The following is a 21,339-nucleotide window of genomic DNA, read 5'->3' as shown; positions in this document are numbered from 1 at the left end:
GATGCAGATGGTCTTTTCTGCTTCACCAAGTTAATATGACCACGTTATACCACATTACTGATTTAGCTGTCTAACTGCAGTTCATCTGGAAAGAATACTCAGTGAGAATTTTGCTTCTTGTTAAGACTTTTGGGCATGAAATAGAAAACTTAAAGTAGTAGCTTTTTGTTATTCTTCTATAAACTGTAATAAATCTTGAAGCTAAAAGCCTGTTTTCTGATTTTGTTGGTTTTTGTTTTGTCTCTTTTTTTTATAGAATATTCTTAAGGTGTATTGCTATTCTTCAATGCATAGTTAATGACCTACATGATGTGTTGGACATTCACCTCTCTCCTGCAGCTAAATTTATCAGGAGGCCCATTCACAGTTTGTGTAGTTAGCATTATTGAGCTGAGAAAGGAAGTGTGATAATACAATTTGTCATGAAGCAAAATTCATGGCCCCAGGCCCCCTGTCCCAGTATAGACTAAAAGTGTCATTGGAAGCTTTCCTGGCATACTGTGTATGGGGTAAAATCTTTTGTTTGATGATAGACAACCCCTGCTTTGTGTAGGTATGATGTCAGAAGCAGATTTATCTTGGCTTAGTTCTTAGTGCTGAGTCAGAAATTTGTATGACTGTGGCTTGCTAAGAGCAGTTGAGGAAAGCAGTTGAGTCTGAGTCACAATTCCAGACTTACATTCCACCTCCTCCTTTCAAACCTTGCTTTACTGAATAAGTAATTTGCAAATGAGTTAATCTGTTGGTTACATTTATTCTCTGTGTCATTTCAGCTAACTGTTAGAATTTCTAAACAGTAGAACTTAGTCCAAAAATACACTGTAGATAAGAAAGGACTCCTCTAAACTGTTTGCAGATGGAGCTATGTCCAAAGTCCCAAAATTCTTGCCTTCTGAAAGCCTTTTTTAGTTCTGTGTCATGAAACGTATATTAGACACAAGACACAGTGGCAAAGCCAGAGAAATGCCTCCAATTAAGAGAGTTTTACTTTCACTACGATTTCTTTAGTGGTCTCTGGATAGTGGTAGATACTGTGTGCTATCCCAAAGTCTGTTTAGCCCATGTCAATGCACATGGGATTCCTGCAATACTATCCCAAACCTTGCAGAAGAGTGGTCCTAAGACACAGCAGCTGGGAAGTCGTGATGGCTCCTCAAAGAATTGCCCAGCCAGTTTTTGAAGCATTGTTATTTTCAAGCTGATGCAGAGAAATAATTATTCAGAAACCAAGATTTCAAAGCCTGGCCTCAGGCTCCCCAACTGGGATTTAGATCTAGTCTATTTATCTCAACCTTTTCTAGATTTAGACTTTCTAAAATCAAATCAAAGGAGCTCAAATGCACAAAGAGTTCACACAAGTTAGGTGTAGAAACTGTCAGACCTTTTTTTCCTGGTCTAACTTCTCCTGGGCTGAGAGCTAAACCACACTGAGCTGCTTATGTTCCAGTACAACCTGTTAACTGTGCTAGAGTATTGAAGAAAATCAAGTCTTGGATATCAAGTTTTATCATGGTGATTGACTGGCCTGGCTACAATATGAAACATATGTGACTTTTTGGGTATATAAGATTAAAGAATACAACATACGTATCCACAAAGATCAAACTATTCTAAACAGAGTTTTCCTTGACAAGGGCAGGTATGATAGGTCAATTATGACAGACTATCCTCCTGAGCATGGGCTAATTCAACAATACCTTTGTTCTGAAACTTTCCCAAATAATCAGCAAAATTATTTTCACAAAAGTAACACAAGTCAGCTCTTTGATGAAAGATTTTCTCATAATTAAATATCTACTGTCATGGAATTTCAAGATCTGGTTTATCAGAAAAACAGACACAGGAAATTATTGAATTGCTGCTCACAGGCTTATAAATACCATCTAATAACTCATGCAACAGACTAAAGGAAACAATTGCTTTTGAGAAATGGAATCCCTAAACGCTGACAGTCTAAAATAGCAGCAAATACTTGAATGTACTCCATGCAAACACTGAAGCATGTGATGATGCCTTATTTCCTGGCTGGGCACAGCAGGCCATAGGACAGAGAATTACAGCAAGAGCCAATCATGGTTTTTTTTTTTTTTTCTGCTCTTTTCCCCAAAAATATAGGGAATCATACATAGTTGGATAATTTTCTTGCCCTGCTCATTAAATAATCTTAATTTATTTTCAGGAAGGAAAAGGAAGGTGTATGCTATTACTAACTTTAGAAGCTTGAACTCATAATTTTCGAACACTGCATACGTGTTTTTTTTTTTTTTTATCTTCTGGTATGCTCTCATTTAATTTTTGCACTACTTCTTTTAGTTTTCTCTAAAATTTAAGATTGCACATGAGTTTTACCAGTATTAACACCAACAATCTTTGTTACATTCCCTTGTGAGAGAATTTTAACTGAGTATTGGTGAGGTCTACACATAGGACTCTGTCAGAGTATGAAAGGAAGTGGATGAAGACTCTGTCTACTTGTAGGGCTATGCTGTGCCTGTGAATTGAGTCTGAAAAATACTATCATGGTCTCCCTCAAAAGCCAGAATGATTATGTCCTTGAATATTAACATGAATCAGTACACTTATATGTTTTTCTTCCCACCTGTTGATAGAGATGTCATTTTGTTATATCTTATTCATTATGTTAAAATTATAGGATTTGCAAGGTTTCTGGAAAAAAGTCACAAGAAAAAACAATTTTTGTCCTCTCAGAAAGAGATTTTACTTCTTGCATTTCTATTTCTTGAACATAATTAGAAATAGAAAAGAAGAAAAAAGTAAATAACTACAATGAAATAGAATAGAAAGCATTGCAACAAATAGGATATGTAAAGAATTGGTCACCTAGCATAATATTTTGCTGTCTTGGTGAGGATATGGTGGGTTTTTTGGTAGCTTGATAAAGTTCTCAATCCTTCACCACCTTGGTTGCCAGACTTCATAGGATAAAAAATATTGCTTTTGTCGAGACAGAAAGTCTGAAGATGGTTTCTTTATGTTTTAACACCGAATTCATATACCACTATTAAGTTCCACAGCGTGTTTTGTCTCGTATATTGATTGAAGGTTTTTTTATGCTCTGCGTACAACAACTTTCAGTGATAATAAGATGAAAAGTATCATTAAATTTGGATTTTATATGTCATATAATTATACTACATTTAATAGTTTAGCTGTTATATCTATAGTTTTGCAGCAATAAATATTCAGAGTGAGAGCAAGAGCCATATTATGACTTTTACTCTCCTAGAAATATATAAAATGTAATGAGATCTTGAAATAATAGAACCAGAAAAAAGCAATAAAAGGACTTTAGTAGATAGAATTTTAGAAGATAGATTTACCTGAAGAAGAGCCACTTGAAAGGTTGTTACCATCTGAAATACAATTAAACTAAATTTACAAAAAGCTTTTGCTTGAAACAGATTAAAAAAATAAACAAACTATTAAGAAAAGTAGGTAGAATATCAAATTTCCACACATTCTAAAAGTAAATTCAGGTAGCTTGAATTCATATACAATATATGTAATATGCCGAAGAGTTGTTCTGAAAGTACACTGCCTTTTTATTTGGAAAATTTGAGAACTATTCAGTTAAGACGTATTTTGATAATGACTAAGTTTTTTCACATAGATCAATATATGTTTCCAATCATCAAGTTTTAAAGTTGGTTAATGTTTCAGACAGAAAACTAAAGTAGATGCATATGGATTAGCATGCTATTTCCCATTGAATGGAACCTCTAATTAGTGATACATTTTTTACTGGGCAATGCCAATATTGTTTGGATGAGACGTATTGAAAAGTTGAAGAATTCATAAATTTTTTAGGAAGAATAGGCTTTATTCACTGACATTTGTTTAGAATATGGCATTAGTTTCATATTTCTGATAGGGCTCACTTATTTCATGACTTCATGGTGAGAATTCCCCAGACTACGTGTCCTTGCCAGTTGCTTTCAGGTCTTTGAAATGCCCAGCTTGCCTGTGTGCTTTGAATAGCCAAGTAATAATGATAGGATTCTATGCCTGAGAAACAAGACACAGTGGTGGTAAATTCTCTTATTTTTACCTAACGATCTATTTTGTTTGCTTGTCTTAAAACAATATGTATTCTGTGTTGAATAATATAACCCCACACACACATTTCTGGTAACCAGTGTCCATCTGGAAGTTTCTGAAATCCATTGGAAATTTTTTTCTGCTTTCTGGTAGAGTCAACTTTGTGTAAGCTTGAGACACCCTGATAGTTTTGATTTTTCCTCTTCAAGGTTAAAATCTGTAATTCAATTTAGCAAGTGCAAAGATGTGTTAAGTTCTCTGTGCTAATTCTTATTATGAATAATAGAAAGACATGTCTCTCTCTTCCACCAGAGAATGAAGCAAAATTCACTACCTTTTTACTTCCCTGAGGGTATGTATTATACTGTGGGATGACTTAGCAAAATCATTATCCTAACCTTCAAGTTACCTCACAGAACTCCCATTTTAAATGACCTGAAAGAAACAGATAGATAGGATACTGTTAAAAAGTAATAAAAATACAGGACTGGAAGACCTGTCTGGTAGGCACAAGTTACCTCCAACGAAAGCTACTGAACATTGTGTCATTCCCTCTTTTTTGTTTGCAATCTCTTTAGGCAGAGATTATCTTTTCTACCGAATGTTTTTACAAGATATAGCATGATAGCTGTGACTGTAGCTGGCTGAGGCTGTAATGCAAACAGCTAATCCAGGGAGGTTTCTTTTCTAAGCTGAGCCCAACAGTAACCATAACGAGGAAACAGAAGTACAGTCAGCCCACTTGTAATTCTCTGTGTGTAAAAGGAGACTAAGAAAAACTGTTTATCTCAATGGCTGTTCTGTTAATTTAGGCTGCTAGGTGTTTGTGGAGCACTGAAGGTGATAGTAGCAGAGATTCTGTCTTTTACTGGTGATTGGTGTTTGGCTGTATTCCTTTGCTAAGAGATAACACTGTTCCAGTTTAGCTAACATTTACTGCAATTTACCTTGGAGACAAATACACATAACTGACACCGGGGTTGTCAGAACTGTGCAGCTGGTTGGCTAGATAGAAACCTTTGTCCTCCTCAACACAATTTTTTTTGACTAGCCCTCACTTGAGAGGAATTTGTTCCCAGTGGTGCAGCTAAAAATAAGAGTTGGACAAATTAGTCATTACATTTTGGGCAAAGTCGGGGGTTACTATTACTTATATATGCCATGTTCTATGAGGCAAAATTGTATGAATCAAACAGTATTCGGTATTTCACGACAATGTTGTTGTCCTAAAATTTTTAGGAAGATACCGTATGCTTATCTTTCACTAAGTTCCTATAGCAAAGTGCTCTGCACAGAGAAAAGCAAATAGCATTCTTTTGAGCTAACTCTTTGACTGAAAGGAAGGCATGACTTCAATTTCAGTTGTGCTTGTTTTATTTGTAACATCAGCATATACAGTGATCTCTGCTTCTGAGATGTAACTCCATTGCTATGACCAGGAAAGAGGCAAACTTGATGAAAAGTAAGCACCTTGAAGAAGGTGCTTGAAAGGTTTTCTGATTACGATTTTAGCCTTTTCATTTTATTTGAACTTTATCCAAAAAGTACCCATTTATTGCATGCATAAGAGATCCTCTCATTTCCTTTACAGGAAGAAACACAAGAAATTATTCCAGGGTGTCTTTAATAGGCTTATAGATTTTGAAGCGATAAAATGATAAGAGAATCCTCAAATATCCCTCTTCAGCAGAATGCAATTATACATTTAATCAAATAGCTTTCTGGGCTTTCTCGCATGAGGTAATGATTACTGTGTTTGGGAACCAGTATTAGCTTATATGCTGGTACTTCTAGTATGTTGCTAGTTCTCTAAATTGCTGTAAAAATTCCTCAGAAAATAGTGGAGTGGATGAATATACCAGATTTGAAAGTCTGTTAGATTTGGGAATGAAATTGGACACTTAGGGTCCCTTTCCTCAACAGGTCATTGAAAAGCCATATTTGCACACAGAAGTCATAGCTTAACAGTTTATAATATAAACTGTTGTTTAGTGAAGTCTGTACAGCACACTGAATTATTCTGGTTAACAACTGTTACAAATAGACAAATTAAAATGATAATTTATTAGTGTTCACAGAGGATTTTTCGCTAAGGTGGTATAAAATCACATCTCTTCTTAATTTAGTTCACTGTAGAAAGTCTACAAAAAGCTCTGTTTTTTTCTTTTACAGTGAGTCTAAAGGGAAGGAGTTATCTTTTACTAAAAGTAACTTGCTAAATATACATTATTTATGTATTATTTCAGTTCAAGTTGAATGTTTTATACAATTTTGGCAAATGGTTAGAATCATGAAAATTCATGGGAATATTTTTTTTATTGTTATAGTGACAACCAAGCAAATGTTGCTGTCTTATCAGATATAAGATAGAAGGGTCCAGGTTACAGGTTAGTAAAATACATTTTTAGGGCTTATATAGCTCAAAACTGTCAATCTTAACACTTCAATATGCTACACAAATATCCAAGCAGGTATTTATGTCTTCAAGCATTTCACAGATCAAGTGAGGTGAGGTGAAGTTATTAAGTGTTTTTATCTTTGGGTATAGATGTTAATTTCTAGAATTACAAAACATTTACATGAGATAACAAAAGGCAATGCAAAAAGGAAACAAACTTATTAGAAAAGACTTGATGTAACAATGAGTAGAATTCTCCTATCTGGATGAGAGACAAAATTTAGAAAGGTTGGATGATGAATGGACATCTATAGCAGAAAAGAGTTTTTTTAAGTCTCACTTTAACTGCACATTGTACAAATGTATTCTCACTGGAGGTTGTTACCCAGGCCTGGATTAAGCATGTACAGAACGAACCTTCATATCTCTCTGAATATAAGGAAGGGACAGATGTAGTATTAAATAAATTTGATTAGAAGTTTAAACAAAAAGATATGACAAATATTTTGGGCTGTACCTTTTTATCCCCAAATGAAAGATGTGAGCAAAGACTTTGTTTTACAAATGAACTGGCATATACTGGAAAATAGAATTGTTGCAAACTAAAAAAGCAATGAAACAGAAAGGAGTGAAAAAAGAGTTGTCTGTGATTTGGTAGTTCTCTACAGACTTAGTGAATGCTACTATCTTCCAAAATTTCTCTATTTGATTATACGCTGTTCTGACTGCCATTGAGAGCTGGTGAAAAATTCTTGCAAGAAAGAATAAAGGGAAGAGAAGGATCAGCTAAAAGGACTTTTACACTGCTGTTGTGAAGCCACTATCTTCACTTTTCACACTACAGCCTATCCATCCCCTTCCTGCATATAAGATAGGAGCTCTTGAGTACCTGATTAGAAAGAATTCTATTTATACTCAAACGTGGTCATCAAAATCCTGACAACATACCTTTTTTTTAATAATCTGCCAAGCCCAATGGTGAATCAGAACCTAATTGTGCTAGCCATCATCATGGTGTGTAACAAAATTCAGAATCCTAGAGAGCTTACAAAGGCTTTTTAAAATATCAGTAATCAGCTGGTAGATTTTTAATTTTCTTCCTATTCAGAGCTAAATGCAGTTTCTTTGGTCAACCTAGCAAGTGTCAATTGCCTTCCATAGGTATTTAATTTTTTCAAAGGGCCCTGTAACAGACTGGAATTCCTCTTTTCTCCATAGCATGAAGTGCTTTTTTCTTTCTTTGTGTTAGAGCCCTGTGGTAGGCAGTAGTGTTCAAAACTGTTGGCTGCAACTTGTGGGATAGATGTTTAGAGAAAAAAGGAAAGGTTTTTCAAAGCTACACTTGATACTTTTTATATCAACTCTTGATAAATCGATTAGAGGAAGAGTGGTAGTATGGAAGAGTTATCTTGTTTTCTAGGGTCAGGAAAATAACTGCAATCTATTTGTTTCCTAATCACTTTTAGTTCTCTCCTGCAACCTGACTCAGTCATTTTTATTTGCTCTCATGTTGAAAAGGCATTCTAATATGAGAAAACTCAATTTAAGGAGCTCTGGAAAGAAATCTCTCATGATCTGTGTGCTTCTGGGTAGTAGATGTTAATGTAATCTGAAATCTTTTGTCTTTTGTCATCAGCCATTGCTTATCTTGGTTGTTTGTCAGAGATGTATTGCACTTGTTATGTGTCTGGTTCTCTCTCTATTTATATTCTTTAAATTGGTTGCTGGATTTGAAGGGATTTTTTTTCTTTGCTGCCTTTTTTTTTTCTGAACCAATACCCATTACTGTTCCTTTTGTGTGATCCAGTGAAAAGAAATCACCTGCTTTACCTGTTCTAAATAGAGTAAGATAATAAAAAACTAACTCCCTCCTGGAGAATCTGCCATTTGCCTTTCTTATCCTGGGAACATAACTTAAAAAAATGTTTTTACTGGTAAACCATCCACCTTTTATTGCCTTCTTTTCTAGCTTATAGGTTTCTCTCTGCCTTTTCTAGATTTCAAGCTTTTGTTTGTCTGTTTTAATTTAAAATGATCATCGGACTATACAAAATATCTTGCAGTTATTTCAGGATGTTTTGCATAGTTTGGCCTCTTTCTTGAGAAATGTCCCTGCCGGGAGGAATTTTTGGCTACGTAGCTTATTTTGTATCATCATTCTTCCCATCCTGCCCACATAACAGTCTGCTCTGAAACCATAAGCAACTAGGTGGAAATAGGAGCAACCACGTGCCTGCTCTAGTTTCTGCCAGTTTCTGGCATCTGGCTGTCCCCACTAGCAGGAAAATGGTTTAAGTCACCTTTCTTTGCCTCCTTCTGAACCTTGATGTTTCTCTATTATATACTGAGCTTGGAGGCCCACCTATTCATTTTTCAAGAACTTTCAGCAAGGAAATCCCTCGTGTATGTCAGGTGTAAGTACTGTAAAACAAGAAAAGGATGTTTTGACAAAGTGGAGTTTTTTTCGCTCTTTAGCTTTTTACTTTAAAATACAGCAAGTGATAACACTTGAAAATGTACAGTGATATGTCNTTCCCTCTTTAGCTTTTTACTTTAAAATACAGCAAGTGATAACACTTGAAAATGTACAGTGATATGTCACAGATAGCAGAACAAAATGCTCTTTTTCTTGAGGCTCTGGGTTTTTTTCCCTCAACTGGTATTTTACCTTCTATTTTGTCAACACAACCACATTAAGCATGGACAAGCTGAAAATTTTATTTATGTTATAAAATTACTTTTTAAATTGAGGAAGTAAAATGTTCCAAATTCACAAAATCATGGCATACTAAAATAAAAACAGAATATAAGGAGCGTTTACTTGATGTCCTTTTTATAATTTTTCTTCTCATACAATTTCATTGTTTTTCATGATACTCCTTAATGGGATTTTAACCATATCATTACTAGAAAAAGTGTTTTCTTGATATCTCCAGTAAAAAGCCAACTGCTGTATTCATTATTAAAAAAAACCCCACTGTAAAAAAAATAAGAAAAGGAAGTATAAAACCCCAATATTTTAAACATGTATCTTAAAGAATATTTACAAAGGCTTTTGAAAAAAATGTGATATTTTTTGCAGGCTGCAAGCTTCCAGTAATGGGAATTTTCTTTGCCACAGTTTAATATCAACTGTCATTGTAGGGTTATTCAGGTACTGTGTAGTGCTTACATCAGGAAAGTTTTTGCCTTGCTTCTCACAGCGAAGATTGTACCAGTCTTTGTTTCCTATCTAGAGAAAGCTGAAGTGTTGATTTAACAATCAAAATAGTCAGATTCCAGGTCCCTTTATCGTACTAGCATTAAAGATTATCTTGCTGTGAAAAGGTATTTTCCAACTGGTGCTGAGCCAGCCAGGGGTAAGTGTTAATGCTCACTATTAGAGCATGCTGTGCTTTACTAAGAGCTTGTACAAATGGGATGAGTTCTGGGAAATCTTGTAGTAAGAGCAGATTATGTGAGTGCAGATGCAAAGCAGAAGGATCATGTGCTGTTGCTGCACAGAGTGAAAGTCAGCAAAACAACACACATTCTGCAGATAGTGGGACAGAAAGCTACACAGTGTAGCTGTATAAGAAGTGGAATTTTATGTTGAGTATTCTAATTTTGACAATACTTACATTCCAGAGTGGAATGAAAACAAAAGCATTTCCTATATATTCTTCAAGTCAATCTAAATGCTTCAATTTGATAAACCCAGGGTTTTTAGTTATGTTTTAACTGGTTTTTTTAAGGTTTTATATTTTCTAGTCTGATTTAATTACATTTCACCAACTATTAATCAAACATCACCACTATTTTTTACTGGGAAAGTAAAATAGTAATATTCAATTTTGAGTAGGCTAAGATGAAATATTTGGGCTATGTCATAATGTTTTTTTATCAGTTTTACATTCATAATTGACTTTTGTCAAGAGTAATGTACTTATCTGAAATGTTTCAGTTTGAATGAATTTATATGTCCTAGCACTCCTCACAAGATCTATGCTGTTAGTACTACAAAAGATCCGATAGATTATTTTACCAACCTATTGCAGTAGATTTGCTACATTTAACTTGCTGTTTTGGATTCTGTTTGAAGTGAGTCTGTCAATGAAATTGCGTCCTTTGGTAACCCCATTGTCCATGTTAATTACTTTCCCAGATAAGAGTAGAGGTAAGCAGAGAACTTTTAATAAGTAACTTACGATTTACAAGTTTAGATGGTAATATAGGCTTGGACTTCTCAGGAGATGCCGCATTCTCTTCGTCTGTTACATACTCAAAGTTAATAATAAACATCATTGCTACTCCTTCTTGATTTTTCACTGGAATTATGTGGGTGTTGCAAATGAAAGTAGATCCTGCAGATGGATTAAAAAGAAAAAAAAGAAATACATAAATTAAAGGAAATTTCATTTTTTTCACTGCAGTAATTCTAGTTACACCAAAAGACAGTGAAGAATATTTCTTTGAATTTAGTAATTGAGCATCAAATATAATATTCTTTAATTTAAAGAAGAATGTTTTCATTAAAAGAAATACCACTGTTGATAATTTATTGGAGCCTTATCTTTTCTAAAATGTTTCTCCTTTGAAATGTCAATTTTACTTTTTGGGTTTTTGTTCACTGGAAGTGCCTTTATAGACACACTTGCAATATGGAGACATTTAACAGCAAAAGTAGCAATGTGAACACTGTTCCAAGCACAATACTTGTGAAGAAAGCAGAACCTGATTCTTCTAAATGTCAAACGTTTTTCAAGCTTTTGGTTCTATTACACAGGATGAGTCATGCATTAAGTATTTATGGATGTAAATATACCGCTCTTCTTATTTTAGCTCTTGATCTTTTGGGGGCTGTAAAATGATAAGGTTTGTGTTAAAAATGATATTTGTTGTCCAATCCTATGGGGTTTTATACTCCATCACAAAATTCTTTTAAACTGTGCTAATAATTTTCAATATTTTTCAGAAGTGTTTAATTTAACTGTTATACACACTTTTAAGTATGAATTTAAGAATACCCTAGTTTTCATATATATGGAGCACACTCAGCTTATGCTGAAACTAACAGAGGGTGAAATTTTTCAACACCTCCAGTGCTCAGTGTTCTTGTGTAAAAGCCTAATTACAAATGTAAAGGATTCTTTGTGTTAATTTTTCCACTATAACTTCAGGAGTTTCATTTGACAAGGTCATTAGTTTTGATTTAATTCCTTCTATTAACGTTACAGAACATAGTGGTTCCAAAACCAGTGTTATTGCTGTAAGCAATACAGTATGAGCTAAAAGCTTCATGCAAACACAACTGTGAGATGGTGTCTTTCCATGTTAACTAGGCGCTAGTTTAGTGTACATCATCTGCAGTTCATGCAGTCAAATGCAGTAATCACTGAAACTTGACAGGCTGTGCAATTTGACAATAACCGACCCTGATCTGGGTTGCAAAAGAATAAGGAGAATAAGGAGAGTAAGGAGAGACATAGGAAGATTTACATCACTATAACCAAGACTAGATTCTGGCTCCTTATATTTAATGTAGTACTTGCTATAGTGTGGTATATGTGGCAATTTGAGTTATGTATAAAATTGACATGCTGGCCTTTCAAGTTTTGCAGCTGCACCTTCCATCCATTTAATAAAACAGTTAAGCTGTGGCACTTGCCACTGTTTCCATGGTTACAAGCTCAATGTCTTTAGTAAACAGAAAATAAGCAATTTAAGACTGTTCCATTAGAGCTAAAAATAGAAGTGCTGCAGGCCAACCATTGTAACATAGACTTGTTAAACAGAGGCTCTGAAGAGAATTTAGAATAATCTTTGTGGGTTTGGCTAGCTAATACTAATACATATTTAGTTTAAACAGTCAAAATTATATTTATTGATATGCTTGGAAGGAAATTATATAGGCTATATTTTGACATGCAGGTTTATAGGCTGAGCAGATATACCCAATATCTGGGAATGGGGCTGGGCTGAGGAACGCATGGCTTTGAAGAAAACTGAACTTCAGTAAGTCAAATGGCTATCAGTTTTTGCAAAGGAGGATGATGGGGAGTCTCAGACTCCTTTAAAAACTATCCTGCTTTTGAAGGCAAGGATGTTTCAGCTTTTGAAATGCTTCCCACAGTGCTAAGTAATAACACTATCTCCCATTTATGTAGAACATTCCGCCCTCAAATATTTACAAACTTCATTTGCACTGGAGCTAGGGATTCACATCTCTGGGGACATGCAGAAGCTGTTTAACAATCCACAGTTTAAGAACATGGCAAAAAGAGCCAGAGTTAAAAATTTAAACTGTAAGTAAAAATATTTGGGGAATAAAAAACGGGAAAGGTTCATCTGGTTCCCTTGAAGAAAAAATGCATCACAGGCTACTAAGTACACTGTAGTTCATTAGTCTGAAGTTTTTCCAAGAAGCCTGGGCTTTTTAAGAGGCAGAGAATATTTACTTTGTGTACATTGTAAGTGGAATTCTGCGAGTTAACCAAAATACAACAGTTGCAGTCCCTGTCAGTGTTTGTCTTCAGCACAGAAGTTGTTATCTGCTATGCACTTATCAGTATCTATCTCTATTAAAATGGCAATAAAGAAATAAAAAATTCAAAGCAGCAAGGAATATTTTAGTGTGATTGAAAATGAAGACTGGATACTAAGAAAGAATATTGGCAAATTCAAAAAGCTTTGACTTGTAGAGGTGATGGCAATAAAGAAATAAGAAGAAGTAGATTGTTTATAAACAATCTTATTCAGTATTTGCACTCTGGCATCCCACTGCTCTTCATTGCACTCAGCATGTTTTCCCTGTTTTGTCTCTATACTGAATATTTTGAAAGTAAGAAATGTTTCTGATGAGCAATGAAAATGGTAATGAAGTTTTTGGCATTTGCATTTCTCATCTAACAGCACAGGGCAAATGGATGATTTAATCAGAACAATTAAGAAAATGATATCTTTATAATTAATAGATTAAATATCCAGCAATATATCAGGATTTTCTCAAGATTACTACTGAGGAGTAACCATGAAATACACCTGTTTTGCTCTCTCATTATAATCACTGGAGGTGATAGAGGAAAAGCTGGGTATTTTCTTGTCAGCTTGAATTTCATGGATATAAGGCCTTGTTTCCTTTTATTTAGGCTGTTGTTAAGCCGACTGCTTCATCTAATTAAATTAATGGCAAAATATCCACATGGAAAGAACAGATTTCGCTCCCCTATTTGCTGTGTGAATATGATGTATGATTCTGTGGTTATGTATTCAACAGTATGATTTCACAAGACCAGACAGACTGGTGTGAAAGAAATAACTGCCAAAATGTATACATAAGTGACAATAAATATTTAAGAAATAAAGATTTAGGGCATATTAGGGTTGTATAAGGATATATTACACCATTTGTGCAATTCTGATGAAGCAAAGCCTATCTAAATATATCTGCATAGTGTTTAAAGTTGACTTTCTTCAGGAGTACAAAGCAGGCACATAAAACCAATTAATCTGGTTCATAAAATCTATTTAGCCTTCCAGTGATTTTCTATAGAAGATTTTAGGACAGATTTTTATCAGACTGCATCTTCTAGATACAATTGCATTAATTTATTTGAATTATAAAAGCTCCATTTATAAGCAATTTGGAGAGGACAATACAATTAATACAACATTGAAGGCATTCCAAATTCTCATATGAAAAACTTTGACAAGCAAACTTTGAAAAATGGCACATCCCAAACAGCAATTTTGATTCAACCTTCCCAGGAAAAAATCTTCACAGGCCATTACATATGCCAAGCTGAAAGGATCTCTGAAAAACAAGACATTGGCATTTAGGTAATTGTCTTAATTCTGCAGAAGTCTCATGTTTCACAAAGCAGGGACCCTTCCAAATCCATCATTGTTCTACAGGATGGTTCTGCCCTGAATGGGTTTGACAGTTGCTATCTGCATTTCACCATTAAATAATTCAGATTCCTCCACTCTACAAATTTGTGGACAGGCTTCATAGGGTTAAGACTAGTTCCAACATAGTTTGGAACCAATCTTGGCTCCCTGTGCCAAATCATTTATGATTTCTCAGATATTTTTTTACTGGAGCTGCTATAGACAACTGACTAAGACAATAGAAAGAAAAATGTTGAACATGTCCTCTGTGTGCATATATAAATTTTTGGGCAGAGTGACCTCATACAAGGGTTTTCTAGGATTGTGACAATTTTTTATTTCTATGACCTACAAGTAGTTCACTGTAGGTATCTGTACAAGTCATATCCACTTCTGTTCATTTAAAATTGAAGGTGACAAAGAATAAATCAAAATAGAACAAAAGAAGAGCCAACAACAACCTGCCTATGAGACAAAGACCAAAGACAGTAAAAAATGGGAAGCAGAGATACTGTACATTTCCAGATCTACGCAGTCTTGCTTGCTGTTTGAAGACATCTCTTAATGAGACGTTTCTGCAAGATTTTATGATAATACAGGGGCAAGAGAAGGAAGCTGGGCATTCTTTGCACTTTTATTAAATTATCAGTATTTTTAATTTTGGAAATAGCTACTCTCTACTTCCCTCAATAGAATTCACATTTTGTCATCAAAACAAATGTTAAAAATGCCTTCTCTCAAAGGCACAAACTTAGAACTATCAATTATAGTAGAAATACAACTGAATGTGTCACATATTCAATTGTGTGCTAAGCTTAGTCTTAATTCTACTGCCATTTTACTGAAAAGAGGGACAGAAGAGTCTGCATAGTTCCCATTTTCTTAGTAATAAGGTGAAATACCGTTTTCATAGTTTCATTTTTGACTAGTTACTGTGACATTATTAGAGTCTGATCACTGTTATACTAAGTAGAAACTTAATATTCCTGTGTTAAGGAAAAGTTGACTTCCATAAATACAAAGAACATAACAAATGACATTTTGTAATCTTGTGTCCATGTTTATAGCCTTAGTCATCCTTTCATCATAGCATGGCTTATGGAGATTGCCCGATGCTAATAAGAACTTCCCTGGGAAAAGAAAATAGACCTAATGTGAGGGAGAATTAATGTGGAAGATTAGAAGACCTTCTCTGGCTGTGCCTGTCCGTCATGGAATCTTCATCTTTGGGATGAAAAGCCAAAGCATGACTTTCTACTAACTCCTTAACTTCCCAAATCCAATATTCTCTTCCTTCCTTCCTTCCTTCCTAGTGGCCAAAAAAAAAAGCATCACTTTCTACTTCTTTCAGCATGAGGCAAGTCTTGGAAAGTTGTTTGCTCTGTTTATTCAGGTGCACGGTAGTACCTGTCCAGGCAGAAATTAAAGGGAATTTAATTAAATGAAAAATATGTGCTGATCTTGGGAAGAGAAAGACTGTCCTGCTTTGTGTGTACATTCATGAAGGCTGAGGCTATGGGCTTTAGGCTGTCTGTTGTACACTGTTGCTAAGACTTTTGTATTCTTGAAATGCCCTAAGGATAAGCAGAATATCCATACTTGATACAGCTTCATGTGTGATCTGGAATAGTGACCTTATTCCCTATTGTTCCATAGTTACTTTCAGCCAAACTTTAAAAAAAGAAATGGAAGTAAGCCAAAACTGTTTTTCTATGTGTTGTCAAGATTCTGGTAACAAACAGGTTTAAAAACTTGTTTTAGCAAACAAATGCTTTCATCAAGCTGTGAATGGGGCAGAAGAATGACACTTGAAAATGACTGGTGGTAATTTAATAATGAGACCAGTAAAGCAAAGCATCTTCTATTCTTGAAAGGTTATAGACAAAAAATGAAATTGGAAGAAAAACAGTACCCACGGAATATTTGCTTTGCCTTGTGTGGTTTCTGTGACTTATCACTGAAGAAAGTCATTTCCTTTATGCTTAAAATTCAGAAGGCTATTTACCTCTGCTTTGAGGTCCACTCTAAGCAAACAGTGTATTAGTTGAGGTTTAGTTGGCATTTAGGGACAATTGCACTGGGGATGTGTAATGAATATTCAAGAAAAGCCAGTTTGTCAAATAATGAAGCATGATGTGTATTGTGATGTGAGGACTCAACATGACCAATCAAGGGATGTAAATCTATTCTTTGCATTTCTATTCAAGCACACACCAGGAAGAATGCAGTATGTCAAAAGGAATATTGTTTTCAGTCTACTTACTGCAAAGGTTTGCTTTCTTTCTCAAATCATAATAACTCTATTCCTGTAGTGCTATATTGAAAATAGTCATGCAGAATTTCAAATGATATTATGTCAAAGGGCTCCAAATACCTTTGCAAACCCATTTTTGTGTCAATTAAAACTGTTTACTGACAGATTTTCAGAACTTGTTCTTACTGTTTATACAATAAAAATGAGTGCAAGAATGACTGAATCTGCCCTGAGAATATTTCCCAGTGTTTCATGCTGTACAAACGAATCACTGGAGACAGATACCATGTAACTACTTGCTCAACTCAGTAACAATCCCATGAAAGAAATATCAGACAAATACTTCTGTCTTGTTTTACCTGCAGCTCTTTCCTTCTGTCGTTTATTCAGATCTTTGGAGACATCTGATTTGTAAAAAAACTATTTAAATTTTACCAAAACTTTGGCTCTAAAGGAAAGGATAACCTTTGGATGTTCCGTTCCTTCCCATCCCACATTTGTTGTGTAGCTGCACACATGAAGAATAGGAGGAAACTTGATGCTAAGACTAAAGATGATTATCTTTGTAGCCATAAAGAGCACCTATTCCAGGAATCCCAGGCTGCATTGCAAGTCCTGCCTGTTGCTGCCCTTTGAAGTGTACAGGTATAATTTTACTTTCTTCAAAAATGTTAGGACTGAGGCATAGAAAAGAAGTTTTTTAACCAAAGCAGCATCAAAAATGAATAAAGAAATTAAGGATAACACAGAGAAACTCTTGTCCCATTTTTACAATTCAATTAGCAGATAACAGCCCTGCAGTATTAAAATGAGTCTTGTATATTTCCACAGAGAACTTTGGGCAATGGGTTGTATAATTCTCTTTATCTTTTCCTGTATCTTCTATGTCTTTGTGTCACTATTTTCCATTTCCATCTGACTGAAAATGAGCTACCTTGAGTGGCAAGGATGAGGAATTCACAAGCTTCCTATTAAACATGCTGCAGACGTATCTGTGTAACTCTCTTCTAAAAGATTCACTGCAGAGAACAACTAAAAATAGATGGCAGGTTGAAATGCATTATACCCCTTTTCAGTTGAATAGCTATTTTTAAGGAGGATGGATAGAAACAAGAAGAGTATATTTGGCTGATATTTATTAAGGAGCTTACACTGATTAAATGAAACTTACTTTGACATTTTACTCCACCCCCTTTAGCAAGTAGATATTCATTCTGTCACTGAAATGGTTGCTGATACTAAGATTTGATTTATAGGACCATTTAGATGTTGTAAGGTATTAACTTACACTGTTGAAAGGTGAGGGAAGAATTTTTGAACTAACAAACTAAGAAAAAAATTACCCTCTGGAGCCTGTGGACAAGTTCTTTACTGGACTGGTATATATGAAAATCTCATTTGGTCTCCCTTTAATACCATTTATAAAATAATAAAATTGGTAGATAAATACTGTTCAACTGCTCACTCCAGCATTTCTTATGCAACTGAGTTGATACAATTATTGCTAGCCTCCTAATTATAATATCTACACCTACACTAGTAGGCTATGGTGACTAATTGTAATGCTGACAGCATTTTTAATAGGAGGACAGTTTCCTAATGTTTTGTTTTTTAAGCATATATAAGTGTGTAAAGAGGATGTAGAGCAATTAAATATTTGGCAAAGAAAGAAAAATGAAATGAAAAATAAACAACCAGTGATGATGTATGTCTATAAAGAGGAGACCAATAAAAGACCATAGAATGAAAAGTGGTGAAAACTGTATATGGAAGGATAAAGCCTTATTTAGGTTCCAGGTTGCATGTAGAATCATTTTATTGAAACCACAGCTGGTCCAGAAATTGCAAGATAGGCTTTTTTCTTTCTGTCTCAGGTCACCTTAAAACTACACTTGAATTTTGTCAGAGGGAGTTTATCCAGAGTACAGACTGAAGGCAGGAGGCCCAGTTCCTAGTCAGTCTTGAACACTCTCTAGCTGATCATCCTCAGAGATACACTCTTACACATGCATAGTGGGCTGAAAGCTGGGCCTGAAATTGTTTTCTATATGGGTTCTTATTACTGGCACTTTGTTAAGCTGGTACATTCAAAAATGGGTGTTACCTGGAATCATTTAGACCCTAAACGTAGTCTAAAATTTGTTACACGTTGTCTGTTTCTTCCAGAGGTGTATAGCAAATAGTGTTGCTTCTGGAAAGCAATGTCTCTGACATGTTGATGAGTATTCCTGTCTCTGCAAACACAGTTAAGCATTTTGTGCCCTGTTTCTTGCACCTATGTAAAGTTGTTAAGCAGTCAGATATGGAAGGTAAGGGGAAATTGCACAGAGAGCTACATCTATGAAAAGAAATTATTGTTAAACCTGTAAAATCTTTGTAAAATTAATTGTTGAATAGCTGAAGAGGATTTTTGATGCTTTTGCATTATACATGTTACAGACTATACGAATGAAGCAAGTCCAATGCTTCTTATCTTGTTTTCTTGGTATGAACGTTTGTTTTATGGACACTTGCAGTATAGTTATAGTGAATGCAGGATATACTACACTTGATGGATTTCAACACTCAACCTTTTATCAGGGAAATGTTGCAAATAACAGTGCTATTTTAGAAAGAGAGAAACTGAAATATTTCACTTAGACATTTTCAAAATTAATTTTTTGTTATTTTTAAAGGACAACATCAAGATTGTTTTTCTATGTTGAACACTACATTCCTGTGAGAAAAAAATAGTATTTCAAAATGCTCATTTTACTGAAAATACATAAAAAAGTAATTTTTCAGGATTAAGAGTGAAGTAAAATCCACTGTTTCCTCAGCTGCACTTGAATTGGGGACGTTTTTAAAGAAGAGCTTTTTGTTAGGTAATAAAATGTGGATATACTTGACTAGAGTTTTGTCTATTAACAAAGGAAAATCCAGAATGTAATGTCATAAAACATAGAGTATTCCAATATGTGACTAATATAAAATTACCAATGCCCAATGTCATTGGATAAAAATCAATACCACTTGAGAAGGGTCAGTGATGAAAGATCAAATTCTTTCCTGAATTTGAAGAGGTGGGTGAAAAAAAGTTAATAACTTTGCCCAAGTAATAATAATGAAGCATTATGTTTTCAGTTGTATCCACAGGCATTTACGTATTAGTTTAAGTAATTTTTCAATTATTTTTCAGTTTTTGTCAAGACAGAAAATTTTTAATAAAGGAAGGTCATTGAAATAGGAATTTCATTAATTCAGTGAAATTATGTGCAATTAGAATAGTTTGAAAACAACTGGATTTCATTGTGAAAATACTTTGGCTATTTTCATTCATATTTTCACTAAGCTTATTTAAAGTATTGCACTGAACGAATACCAGATGTATAGCTCAAGGTGAAATACAATGGTAGGAAAATTTTTCTCTCACATTTTTTAAAAGAAAAATAAAGAACTACAGAACCTTAATGTCTGCTTATAAACATTGTTATGATTTTAAAGTTAAATATACCTTAAACACAAATCTTTAAAAACCAACTAGCTGAGAATTAATGGTTCTACCTTCTTATTTTTTAGACATTTGGCCAAGAGTTAGCAAGTATTTAATTATGTGTGTTAAAATTGTAGATGCCTTTTTTCTTTATTTTTTCCCCTCAATCATTCTTTCTTTCTATCTCTCTAGTTCTCTTTTTCCTCCGAGATATTCTCTTCTAAATCCTCATTAGAAGCTATGCACCTCTGGGCATTCAGCTGAAAAATGTCTTATTATGTTCATGAGAAGAGGGATCTCAGGTTTGTTGAATATTGCCCATCTTGCAGAAAATGTGCAGATAAAGACTTTTTTGGCAAAAGTAACCTCATTTATTTCCCCAAATTAAACTACATAAACTATTTTAAGAACTAACTGAATAACCTCACAAAGCAGAATGGAACAAAAAAAAGGAGGAAAAAAAAAAGGGGAAAAAAATGAAGGCAGAACTCCATTTCAGTATTTTGTTTCATTTGTTCAAGGTATTGGTCCAGAATACACTGTGACATAAAAGAGTGATCCAGATTCTGTGCCATTTCAGGGACATTAAGGTTTGGGTTTTTTTGTGATGTAGCTCTCAATAGATACCAAAAAGAAGGCAGCAATAAATGGCCATACAGTATGAAGGGTGATATAGAAAAACAGATCAACAGCAGGTTCCCTGAGGCAAAAGAGAAATGCTGTCATTTCTGCAAATTTTCACAAGTGCAATGTACATTCAGTTCCATTGGCCAAGTGGAAGGAGTACCACTTTCTATATATAGATGCCTTTCTCATGGAAATCAAACCCTTGGAAAATCATACTCATGGAAACATACCCATACTTTATAAGTGATTTGATCACGAGTAGCTTGAAATACACAAACCCCAAACTTGTAGAAAAGAAAAAATTAAGAGTCATCAGGGTCAAATGTAAAGTCATTTTGTGCATTATAGTACTTAACTCTAACCAGCAAAATGTCTCTAAAGGGGGAGAAAAGCCAGACACAAAATGAGAGATTGTTGTTGTATAAAGTAGCCATCATAAGGTCCTGGTAACAGAGACAATGATCTGGAAACCCTCACTAGTGAGAAGTCAATGCTGAAAGCTGATGAGAGTGTTCAAGCTACTAGGATCGTAAAAGAAGTGGATGTAACCTCCCAGGAAAACCAAAGTAGTGGCATTTGGGAGTTCTTAGTAGCACAAAATCATGGGATTTTGAATGCATATAAATAAATGTGGTGGGAGAGATATGTACTGAAAGTTTG

General features: G+C 34.6%; 1 protein-coding gene across 2 annotated transcripts in view; it reads right to left on the bottom strand.

The window, feature by feature from the left end:
- KCNH7 (potassium voltage-gated channel subfamily H member 7) overlaps window positions 1-21,339 on the bottom strand; it is a 223,188-nt gene that overhangs the window by 81,681 nt on the left and 120,168 nt on the right. For both annotated transcript variants that reach the window (XM_017836297.1, XM_017836298.1), the window contains exon 3: window positions 10,645-10,800. In XM_017836297.1, coding sequence (XP_017691786.1) covers window positions 10,645-10,800 — 156 coding nt within the window. The remainder of the gene's footprint in view (window positions 1-10,644; window positions 10,801-21,339) is intronic.

This window comes from Lepidothrix coronata, unplaced genomic scaffold, assembly GCF_001604755.1.
Source record: "Lepidothrix coronata isolate B3197 unplaced genomic scaffold, Lepidothrix_coronata-1.0 Scaffold274, whole genome shotgun sequence".
Classification (NCBI taxonomy): Eukaryota; Metazoa; Chordata; class Aves; order Passeriformes; family Pipridae; genus Lepidothrix; species Lepidothrix coronata.
The sequence above is the reverse complement of the archived record's forward strand: the minus strand, read 5'-3'. Positions and strand labels throughout refer to the sequence as shown.